General features: G+C 41.3%; 1 protein-coding gene across 3 annotated transcripts in view; it reads left to right on the forward strand.

Moving 5' to 3' along the window:
- The first annotated feature begins 2338 nt into the window (after positions 1 to 2338).
- Positions 2339 to 12587, forward strand: part of LOC140467294 (mitogen-activated protein kinase 14) — a 78887-nt gene continuing 68638 nt past the window's right edge. For 2 of the 3 annotated variants that reach the window (XM_072563558.1, XM_072563559.1), the window contains exon 1: positions 2339 to 2807. In XM_072563558.1, the coding sequence (XP_072419659.1) occupies positions 2407 to 2807 (401 nt within the window). In that variant the 5' untranslated portion in view covers positions 2339 to 2406. The remainder of the gene's footprint in view (positions 2808 to 12587) is intronic. The other variant, XM_072563560.1, reaches the window with a different exon arrangement.

Raw genomic sequence — 12587 nt, forward strand, 5'->3', positions numbered from 1 at the left:
TAATCATACTTACCCCCTTGTTCCCACACTCTTTCAACTTAATCCACATTTCCAAACTAATTTTGAATATTGACAAAAGGCATAATTTTACATTGCGTCAGGATCCTTGCACCTCACAGCCTACTATTTTGGAAGTAAGTTCTCTTGTTCATGTGGATTCACTGTTGTCATTTAAAACTTGGCAGAGCATTAATCAGTTCAGGCAGAGACTTCCGCCCCCATATAGGAATAAAATTGCAGGAAACTCTCGTACTGGCAGTGCCAAAGGCTGTGATGTCCACTGTTGGGACTTCATGCAATTCCCAACAGAGATCTTCACTGCAGCCAGATGGGGAGGTATGTGTGTATGTATCTACTGTGGGTTGGGATAGGCGGGGGGCATTGGATGGACGGGAAAGTTTTTATGGGTCAGACTAGCAGGCTTGGGTGAAGAGTGGGTAGATTTTACAGTCAACAGGCCACTGGGGAATGGAAAGCTTTGATGGGGATTAGTGATAAAAACATGGTAAATCCTCCAAAGGACATGGTACCAATAATTAAGATATTCCCCCTCCTATGTTGCCAGTCTGCAACCTGAACAGTAGGAGCTGCTGGACTTCCTACTTGATGGTAGCTGTCATACTTGCAGAGTCTGCAACGTGAAACTAACTACTCCAGATAATAATTTCTCCAACATTGTTAAAAATCACAACATTAGGTTATAGTCCAATGGTTTATTTCGAAGTATAAGCTTTTGGAGCCCTGCTCCTTGGTCAGGTAGCTAATACTATGTCGACTAGCTACTGACTAAGGAGCAGAGCTCTGAAAGCTTGTATTTCAAAATAAACCTGTTGGACTATAACCTGGTGCTGTGATTTCAAACTTTGTCCATCCCAATCCAACATCAGCACCTCTACATTTCACGGATCTCCAACATACAAGCATGCCTACCTATATTGCTTCACTAAATGGTGGGAAGTGTTAAGTGTACTGTGCTTATTCTCAGCTCTACAAGGAGTCCACAAAAGAACTCTGTAGAAGTCTGTATTCATGTAGAACTCTGAGCTCAAAAACTGCATGAATTCATATAAAACTCTGTTATCTCACTTTTTAGATTAGAATCAATCTAAACATCAGGTCATAGACAGAGAACACAGGGGTCTAACACCTTTAACATATTGTCTAGCTATCACCATTGTTAACAGCTAACCCGAGAATGCAACTTTATAAAAAAGGTTTTGTGATTTATACATGAAAGAAGTGAAACTATCACTGTATTCTAACAGATGAAAGGCTTAACAGACAATCAATTTTTCAATGTATAATTTCAGTTACATCACACTGTAAATTTTTGCTATAAATTCTGTTCCGATCAAGCCCTCCACAATCACCTGATGAAGGAGCGTCGCCCCGAAAACTAGTGTGTTTCCAATTAAACCTGTTGGACTATCACCTGGTGTTGTGTGATTTTTAACTTTCCACAAAAGAAATGGGAGATAGAATGTTAACATGAAATAAAATGACAAATTTTCAATATAGCCTCCAGTCTTGCATTATATAATAATACTAACACACAGACACATCCAACACAACTTGTTACAAATTAGCTTTTACTCAAGCCAGTGATTGATGTTTGCAAAATTAGACTATAAAAGCTATATCGGAACAGGAAAAAGGCAATCAAATGCACTTCAGCCCATTCAATCGGCCAATGAAGCCATGTCTGGATCAGTGACCTAGTCCCTTATTCCTCAGCAGATAAAACATACAGCAGGAATAGGCCCTTCAGCCCATCATATTTGTGCTGACTATGACGCCATTCTAAACCAATCCGATCTGCATGCACGTGGTCCCTATCTCTATCTCCTGCCTGTTTGTGTGTTTAAATACCTCTTAAACAATGTGTATCTGTCCCCACACCTTCCCCTAGCGACCTTCGCTAACAAAAGCTTATCGACCTCAGCTTTTCAATTCTCAACTTATCTGCGAGCCGTATGTACCTTTGCGAGAAACAACTTAAAACGTCGTTTGTGTGTGTGTATTTTTCTCTCCCACGTATCTTATTTTCAGCGACACCCCCGCAGTTAGTGAGAAATTAAAGCACGAAGTGTTCAATGTGGAGCAGCTGACGACGGGAGTTGATCTGATGGGGGGGCGAGAACAGTGAGCGGAGACACGAAAGGGGGGAGGGGTGGGGGGGGGAACAATCGGGCCGAGTGACAGCAGAAACCGTTGGGACGGGGTAGCCGCGTGCGACGATCCCGGGCGGGAGGGGGAGAAGAGAGAGAGACTGCATGACGCAATGACCGAACCGTCCGGCGCGCGGCTGTGGGCGTGGCTCACTGACGTCAGCACGACTGAAGGGGGAAGTGGAGCGGCTCGAGCCGTCGGGTGTCAGATGTCATTCCCCGTGGGGGGGTGTTCCTGATGCTTCAGATCTACCCCCTTTTGGATGGATCTCACTTTCTCCACATCGGGACTGCAATAAGGAGCTATATCACGACACTGCCCACCTCCACGAGTCAGTCGTTTTGTTTTAAATGTGAACTCCCGCTGAGATACGGAAGGGGCGGTTTCTTTCAAAATTTTAAATTCTTTTTTTTGCAGCAACTCCTCTCCGCACCCCGACGCCTTCCTCTTCCTTCCACCCGCCTCCCTCAACCGCCTGCGACCCTCCCCTTTTGCAAGAGAGGAGAGCAGCCTCCCTGCACAATGTCAGAAGTCAGGCCGCACTTTTACAAACAGGAGTTGAATAAGACAATCTGGGAAGTGCCGGAGAGATACCAGAACCTCTCTCCCGTCGGATCAGGGGCTTACGGCTCCGTTTGGTACGTGTTCCGCCGCTTTCATTTACTTATTTTTTTTGCTGGAGCCGCGCACGGGTTTCTGTTTTTGCCCCAAGTTGTGGGAAAGTTGTGTAAGGGCTGCAGCAGCCTTGGCAGCTGTGCACCCCTGCAGGCCTAGCTAGGCCCACACTTTTTTTCTTCATGATCCACTAAGATGTTTTGGCGTGTGGTTCATTGGGACTCGTGCACGCATTGCATTATTAAGCATTTTCTTTACGCACAATTCTTGAGCGGATTTGGCAAAACTTATTCACTCTAGTCAAAAACAAATTGCTCAATAACTTTTTGCATGATGCCTTGGTTTTCTCCACTGCCCGAGGTCGCCTACCGTGTCCAACAAAAAGGTAAAGCAGCAGTGAAAGTTTGCTGTGTACTTCTAATTCCTGTTTTTTTTAAAATCATCATTGGACTTTAACCCATCAGAGTTTGCCTTGTGGATTAATTCTAAGCCCTGTGGTATATCAATAGTATGCCCTAATCTTTTCAGCATTTTGATAACTTTTGTGTACAGAGGTTGTCTTTTGTTCGTTTTAAGGACTATTGTTGCTCTTTGTGTTTATGGTTGCATTTTTCATTTTCACGGGAATACTTTAATTGACTAAATTGTATTGTGTTAGCAATGCTATTTGTTGAATAGCTCTGCCTTGACCCGATGGGACTTAGTTCCTCATATAGGCACGACACCGAAATAACGAGCAGTTTGGTGAAAGTTTAGAACTTAACTGATTTGCACAATTTGACCAGCTTGCCTTGTCTTCATGAGTGCTGTATTTGAATCTCTGGGATCCTTTCCAACCAAACATGAGCCTTAAATTCACATTTTTCGCTAATTGCTATCTTTTTACTACGAAACGCTGCCATTAACAATGGAGTAGAATTGTGGGTTCAATAGAAACTTAGCTGCAGTATCGACGACTGGAACTAGATGTTTACAAAGAGTCGGATAATGTTGCGGAAAGGTTTAAAAATGAGTTGGATCCAATTGAAAGAATGTGGAAGGATGAGTGGCAAAATTTTGATCAAGTTTGAAATTGTTGACCTCCAAAGTTCCTTTATATACTCCATTATAACGTATCACAAACTGATTTCACTGCTTCCAATTAATGCCCATCTACTTACAGTATTCGTGCAAGTAAAATAAGTTGCAGAATATTCTCCATTGCTAGGCTCAGTGGCTGAAATGCTCCTGCTATACTATCACTGCTCTGATTTGAGAAGTTTGGGTGTAAATAAAGAGTATTTTAAACTTCACAAATAGATGTGCTGAAGTAATTCATGGTGCTTTTATTTTGGAAATATTATAAAAATTTAAATGATTTTCTTGAGTAACACAACTTTGCTGGGAAGCTAATTGTAGGCAACTAATGCATTGCTTAACTCCAACCAGAGTGTGACAAATTAGTTCTTGTGCCTGCAAATTGCCGATTACTGTCTGTGACATTGATTTTGCACAATATCTCATTTTGTGTTAGTCACAAGTTTACTACTTTCACACAATTTGGCTACCATGATGGGCACTATCTAAAGAGGAATAGAGCTGCTAAGGGAACCAATATCCATTTGGGAGGAAATTTCTTGGGGTACCATTATGTGCTTGGTCACTGCTAGATGAGCTGACACATTGGCTCACCTGTATAGTCCAGCAATGTTGTTTCATCATAATGCAACCAACCCATGATGCCCTGAGATGCTGTGTTGCAGGGAAACCACATATAGTTATTTGCTACTGCTGTTGTTTGCGCATTTACACTATAAATGGACACATTTGCAATACAACAATTCCACAGAAACATTAAATGTTATAAAATCCATGATAGGTTTTAGCAGCCTTGATTTTAGGTGACTAATTAGAGTGCAGACTAGAAAGTGAAAAGAAATTTGGGGAATAAGAAATTAGCAAGTTAAGTGCTGCCTTAGTTTTGTACTCAATTTTGACCTGTGCTAAACTGGAAATGATTTTACTGTAATATCAGTACAATTAATTGGAAATAATGAAATACTGAATCAATGCTTCAACCCTTGGTGTGTACTTTTCAAAAGAATCTTACTTTTGTACCTGAGTGCTTAACTGAATTATCTTTTGAGTGAAATGTTTCCTGTGCTATTTAGTTCATATTTTCCACCCAAATGATGGGAACAATGCTGTAACCAGCATTGATAAATCTTTGAGGAGACTGGTAAATGGCAGTATGTTAAACAGAGCAACTAATTAAGCAGTAACAGTTTCTCTCGTCACATTTCGTTTCCTGTGGATGTAAATGTTGCAATAAATGTTCACAGGTACTTCAGAAAAATTGGAATGGGAAAATACAACACTATTAAAAATTCAAAAACCTGTTGAGAATTATGATCTCTGCATTTAATCTTCTTTAATATTTTAAATATAAATCAGTGATTAGTCATTGCCAAGTATGTGTGCTAATTCAAATTCTGTCACTGCTGTGCTTGGTAATTCCAAACAAATTCAATGTTTTAAACATTTTGATATTTAAAGTTTATTTAAACATTGAAATTGTCATGTCCAAAACCTATTCATGTTCTGAAAATTAAATTGCATAATATTTATCTCAGTGCAGCAATCTACATATTTTTGTAGTATTTCATAAGTGTTAAGTTATGCCACTATTCAGCATGTTAAGCTGCTAATGCATTTGTTCTACTTTTTACCTTTTGTTTGTAAAATTTCTTCATACAATTCTGAAAATCCCACAGTGGTGTTGCACTTCTGCTATGACATGCAATGAGGGCAGATTGAATAGATTAGTCTTTATTCCCTGGAGTTTAGAAGAATGAGAGATGATCTAATTTTAAGAATATAAATTCTTGAGGGACAAAAGCTAAAGCAATGTTTCCCTGCCCAGGGAATGTATAACACAAGCAGGGTTTCAAGATAAGTAAGCTATTTAGAATAAATAAGACAAAATTTCTCTAATCAAATATCTTTGGAATTCTGTGCCTCAGATCTGCTACTCAATTGTTGTGTGCATTTGAGACACATTGTGCATTTTTTTTGGATGTGTGAGGAATTTGGATATTAGGGGACACATTCAGGGAGAATGTCAGCGACAATCTTGCTCAAAAATGGTGTAGCCTGAAAGGTCCAAATGGCCTAATCCAGCTGCCATGTCTAAAGTTTTCTTTGTGGCCTTTAGAATTGTTTGTCACCTTTAATGCCCCTATCTTGTGTGTTGCCATCAGCTTGCATTATACAGCATCTTAGTATTGGTGGTATCCAGAACACGTTCAAAAAGAGAATGGACAATAAATCATGATGGCAGAGTTGGAGGAAGTTAACTCTTTATAATCCCATCATGACCTCCCTGCTTTCGTAATCTATGCCTCAATTGAGAAAGGCAAGTGCCCCGTATGACATTTTCCACTACCCTACCAGAATGCCCTCTGCTTTCAGAGATCTATCAAACACACTAAAGCTTGTTCCATAGAGCTTCCTAGTGTCATGCTACTCACTGAACACTTTCTTGTCAAAATACTCCTTCCAAAGTGTATCCTCTCATTTTTTCCAGGTTGAATTCTACCTGCCACTTATCTGCCCATTTGACCATCCCATTTATATCATCTTGTAGCCAAAGGCACTCAACCTCATTGTTAACTACCAATCTTTGTTTAATCCACAAATTTCCTAATCCAATGCCCCCCTCCCCCACCCTATAATCCAACCCCCCCATGTGTGTGCACGTGCGTGCATACATACAGTCATCTGTCATTTGTAGAAATGACAGATAATAGGGGACCAGCACAGACCCCTGTGGTATGCTAGTGGACATTGGGTTCCTGTCATTAAATCAGCTTTCTGTCCTCGCCTTCTGTCTCCAACAACACGGCCAATTTTGAGTCTACTTTATCAAATTATCCTCTACCTGATGAGTGTTTGCATTCTTGGCAAGTCTCCTATGTGGGACTTTGCCAAAAATTTTGCTGAAATCTATATAACATACATCAACTCCACTACCTTCATGTTTGTGCCTGGTCACTTTCTCAAAACCTTCACTCAAAACCATGCTGACTATTCCTGATCAAGCCTAACCTCTCCAAGCGGGGACAGATGCTGTCCTTCAGAGTTTTCTCCAATAGTGTCCCTACCACTGATGTGAGATTTGCTGCTCTGGCTTTCTCTAAGCCTTTCTTAAATATCAGAACTAAATTAGCTGTTCTACAGTCCTCTGGCTAAAGAGGAGTTTAAAAAAAATTGGATTAGTGCCCTTGCAGTCTCCTCCCTTGCCTCTCCCACAGCAGGCTAAGTCGCAATTTATCTGGACCTGGCTATTTGTCTGACTTTAAGCCTATGATACCTTGTCCTTCCCTCTGTCAGTTTGCTCAATTCATTAAGATAATGGCTGACCTGATAAATCCTTATCTCCACTTTCCTGGGTTTTCTCCATAATCCTTCATTCCCATACTGATGACAGATCTCTGTCAACCTTGAATGACTAACAATCTAGCTTAGACATTCCTCTGAGATAAGGAATTTCACAGATTCACTACTGAGCGAAGCACTTCCTCCTATGTACTCTTAAATATACAACTCCTAATTCTGAGATTATACCCTCTCCTTCCATTGGAAAGGAAAAGGTTGAGAGTCTGAAGGGAAATTAGTTAGGCAGGAATTTAAAAAGGAGGCCCTCGAGTAGTAATATCTGGATTACTCCCAGTGCTACGAGCTAGTGAGGGCAGGAATAGGAGGATAGAGCAGATTAATGCATGGCTGAGGAGCTGCTGTATGGAAGAAGCATTCACATTTTTGGATCACTGGAATCTCTTTTGGGGTATAAGTGACCTTTTACAAGAAGGACGGATTGCGCCTCAATTGGAAGGGGACAAATATACTGGCAGGGAAATTTGCTAGAACTGCTTGGGAGGATTTAAACTAGTAATGTGGGGCGTGGAACCCAGGGAGATATTGAGGAAAGAGGTCAATCTGAGACTGATACAGTTTGAGAACAAAAGCGAGTCAAACAGTCAGGGCAGGCAGGGACAAGGTAGGACCAATAAATTAAACTGCATTTATTTCAATGCAAGGGGCTTAATAGGGAAAGCAGATGAACTCCGGGCATGGTTAGGAACATGGGACTAGGATATCATAGCAATTACAGAAACATGGCTCAGGGATGGGCGGGACTGGCAGCTTATTCCAGGATACAAATCCTCCAGGAAGGATAGAAAGGGAGGCAAGAGAGGAGGGGGGAGTGGTATTTTTGATAAGGGATAGCATTACAGCTGTGCTGAGGGAGGATATTCCTGGAAGTACATCCAGGGAAGTTATTTGGATGGAGCTGAGAAATAAGAAAGGGATGATCACCCTTATTTGGATTGTATTATAGACCCCCTAATAGTCAGGGAAATTGAGAAACAAACTTATAAGGAGATCTCAGCTATCTGTAAGAATAATAGGGTAGTTAGAGTAGGGGATTTTAACTTTCCAAACATCGACTGGGACTGCCAGTGTTCAGGGTTTAGACGGAGAGGAATTTGTAAAGTATGTACAAGGGAACTTTCTGGTTTAGTATGTGGATGTACCTACTAGAGAACGTGGAAATCTTGACCTACTCTTGGGAAATAGGCAAGGCAGGTAACTGATGTGTCAGTGAGGGAGCACTTTGGGGCCAGCAACCATAATTCTATTTAATTTAAAATAGTGATGGAAAAGGATAGGCCATGTCTCAAAGCTGAAGTTCTAAATTGGAGAAAGGCCAATTTTGATGGTATTAGGCAAGAACTTTCAAAAGTTGATTGGGGGCAGACCTTCGTAGGTAAAGGGACGGCTGGAAAATGGGAAGCCTTCAGAAATGAAATAACTAGAATCCACAGAAGCTATATTCCTGTTAGGGTGAAAGGGAAGGCTAGTAGGTATAGGGAATGCTGGATGACTAAAGAAATTGAGGGTTTGGCTAAGAAAAAGAAGGAAGCATATGTAAGGTATAGACAGGATAGATCGAGTGAATCCTTAGAGTATAAAGAGTGTAGGAGTATACTTAAGAGGGAAATCAGGAGGGCAAAATGGGGACATGAGATAGCTTTGGCAAATAGAATTAAGGAGAATCCAAAAGGGTTTTTACAAATGCATTAAGAGCAAAAGGGTAACTAGGGAGAAAATAGGGCACCTCAAAGATTAGCAAGGCAGCCTTTGTGTGCTGCTGTAGAAAATGGGGAAGATACTGAATTAGTATTTTGCATCAGTATTTACTGTGGAAAAGGATATTGGAGATACAGACTGTAGGGATATAGATGGTGACATCTTGCAAAATGTCCAAATTACAGAGGAGGAAGTGCTAGATGTCTCAAAGCATAAAGGTGGATAAATCCCCAGGACCTGATCAGATGTACCCTAGAACTCTGAGAAGCTAGAGAAGTAATTTCTGGGCCTCTTGTTGAGAGATTTGTATCATCGATAGTCTTCCAGCACCTCGCCTGTGACTAGAGGGTAGCTAATGTGGTGCCATTGTTTAAGAAGGGTGGTAAGGACAAGCCAGGGAACTATAGACCAGTGAGCCTGACATCAGTGGTGGGCAAGTTGTTGGAGGGAATCCTGAGGGAAAGGATGTACATGTATTTGGAAAGGCAAGGACTGATTCGGAATAGTCAACGTGGCTTTGTGCGTGGGAAATTATGTCTCTCAAACTTGATTGAGTGTTTTGAAGAAGTAACAAAGGGGATTGATGAGGGCAGAGCGGTAGATGTGATCTATATGGACTTCAGTAAGGCATTCGACAAGGTTCCTCATGGGAGATTGGTTAGCAAGGTTCAATCTCATGGAATACAGGGCGAACTAGCCATTTGGATACAGAACTGGCTCAAAGGTAGAAGACAGATGGTGTGGTGGAGGGTTGTTTTTCAGACTGGAGGCCTGTGACCAGTGGAGTGCCACAAGGATCGATATTGCGTCCTCTATTTTTTTTTGTCATTTACTTAAATGATTTGGATGCGAGCATAAGAGGTACAGTTAATAAGTTTGCAGATGACACCAAAATTGGAGGTGTAATGGACAGCAAAGAGGGTTACCTCAGATTACAGCAGGATCTTGATCAGATGGGCCAATGGGCAGAGAAGTGGCAGATGGAGTTTAATTCAGATAAATGTGAGGTGCTGCATTGTGGGAAAGCAAATCTTAGCACGATGTATGCACTTAATGATAAGGTCCTAGGGAGTGTTGCTGAACAAAGAGACCTTGGCATGCAGGTTCATAGCTCCTTGAAAGTGGAGTCGCAGGTAGATAGGATAGTGAAGAAAGCATTTGGTATGCTTTCTTTTATTCGTCAGAGTATTGAATACAGGAATTGGGAGGTCATGTTGTGGCTGTACAGGACACTGGTTAGGCCACTGTTGGAATATTGCGTGCAGTTCTGGTCTCCTTCCTGTTGGAAAGATGTTGTGAAACTTGAAAGGATTCAGAAAAGATTTACAAGGATGTTGCCAGGGTTGGAGGATCTGAGCTACAGGGAGAGGTTGAACAGGCTGTGGGGCTGTTTTCTCTGGAGTGTTGGAGGCTGAGGGGTGACCTTATAGAAGTTTACAAAATTGAGGGGCATTGATAGGGTAAGTAGACCAACTCTTTTCCCTGGGTTGGGGGAGTCCAGAACTAGTCGGTGTAGATTTAGGGTGAGGGGGGGGAAAGAGACCTAAGGGGCAACTTTTTCACACAGGGTGGTACATGCATGGAATGAGCTGCCAGAGGAACTGGTGGAGGCTAGTACAATTGCAACATTTAAGAAGCGTTTGGATGGGTATATGAATAGGAAGAGTTTGGAGAGATATGGACCAGGTGCTGGCAGGTGGGACTAGATTGGGTTTGGATATCTGGTCGGCATGGACGGGTTGGACCGAAGGGTCTGTTTCCATGCTGTACATCTGACTCTATGACTGACCTAGATTCTCCCACAAGGGGAAAACTACCTTCTTTACAAACTACCCTGTTGAAGACCCGTAAGAATTTTGTTTCAATAAGTTTGTCACTCATTCTTCTTAACTCCAATAAGTGCAAGTCTAAGCTACATCTCATCGTAAAACTGTCCTTGCATACCTGGTATCAGTGGAGTGAACCTTCTCTGGGCTCCACCGCCAATATAGCTTTCCTTGGACAAGGGACCTAAAACTGTTAGTGTCTCAGCTGAGTCATACTTTGTATAGTTTTAGTAAAACTTCCCATATTCCAGTTGAAAGCTGGTTAATCTTCTCTGAACCCCCTCCAGTGCATTTGCACCCTTCTAATAGTATGATGAGTAGAACTGCACATGGTATTCTATCTGTGGCCTAAACAGTGGTTTACAAAGTTGTAACAAGTCTTCCTTGCTCCTATATTCTTTGCTCTGGCTATTTGAAGGCAAACATCCCACATGCTGCCTTTGTCATCCTGTCTACCTGTCCTGACTTCTTCAGGGATCAATGGACTTTTACATCAAGGTCCCTTTGTTCCTCAGTACCCTCTGCTATTCATTATGCAAAAAGGGAGGGATATACACAATGCATCACCTTGTAATTATCGAAAATAAATTCCATCTGCTATTGTTCTGTGCAATTTTACTAACTGATCAATATCAAACTGTAGCCTGCGACCATCCTCCTCATGATTAAAATCATCAATCTTCATGTCATCTGTAAGCTTGATTATACTTACTACATTTGCATCTAAGTTGTGAAGATACACAATAACCAGCAAGGGTCCCTGTAGTACTATGCTGGTCATGGGTTTCTACTTTATATAAAAAAAACAGCCCTTCACCATTACCCTTTGCCTCCTATCTGTAAGCCAATTTTGGATCCAGTTTGCCAACTTGCCTTGGATTACATGGGATCTTTTTGGACCAGCCTTCCATGAGTGATCTTGTCAAAGGCCTTACTGGAGTCTATGTAAACCACATCAACCGTATGACCATCATCAATATATTTAGTCACCTTTCAAAAAAAAAATTAATCAGATAGGATCTCTTCCACCTCTGTAGTCAGATTTGTCACCTCTGTAGTCAATGCCCTTCTCTTCTGTGAATACGGGTAAGTATTAATTTAAAGCCTCACCCATGTCCACTGGCTCCTCGCGTAGGTTGGCCCTTAAATCTCTTGATCCCACTCTTTCATAAGTAATCCTCTTACTCTAACATACTTGTAAAAGCCTTGGTGTTTTCCTTGATCCCATCTGCCACAGACATCTCATGGCCCTTTTTTTTTTTTGCTAGTATATTTTCCTTTTTAAGTCGACTTTTGTGTATTTCTAGATGCTCTGCTATTAAACCCTTTATAACAGACTCTATTTTCTCAATAACAGAAGGACTTGAGTGATCTGAGATGAGTCTGATAGGGTATGGAGTCTTGAATCTTGGATGAGTTAGTTATGTGAAAAACCAGAAGCCAGTCATGAAGGGATTGGAAAACTCAGCCTAGAAGTGAATTTGAATGGTCATGGGCTGTGATTTTCGACTGGAATTGATCGGAAGGTAGAAAAAATGACCTTGGATCTTGTAAAAGTTCATTTCTGGATCAGAGGATACCAAGGTATGACTTGGTGGATGGCAAAAGGGATGTAATATGACAAAGTGGAATTTATTGCAGAAAATAAATTTCAAGGTTTTTACTTTCTGAATATTATGCTTAAATTCATGAGAAATGCTATGAAAGGGGATTTTCCACTTTGTTTCCCTTGTGGTTTCACTCTTAGTTCTATTGAATCATCAGACAGGATACGATGCACAAAACTTGCAAAGCTATGGTATCAATCTTGTCTGTTAGCACACTTGCCTCCAAATCAGAAGATTG

This window comes from Chiloscyllium punctatum, chromosome 45 (assembly GCF_047496795.1).
Source record: "Chiloscyllium punctatum isolate Juve2018m chromosome 45, sChiPun1.3, whole genome shotgun sequence".
Classification (NCBI taxonomy): domain Eukaryota; kingdom Metazoa; phylum Chordata; class Chondrichthyes; order Orectolobiformes; family Hemiscylliidae; genus Chiloscyllium; species Chiloscyllium punctatum.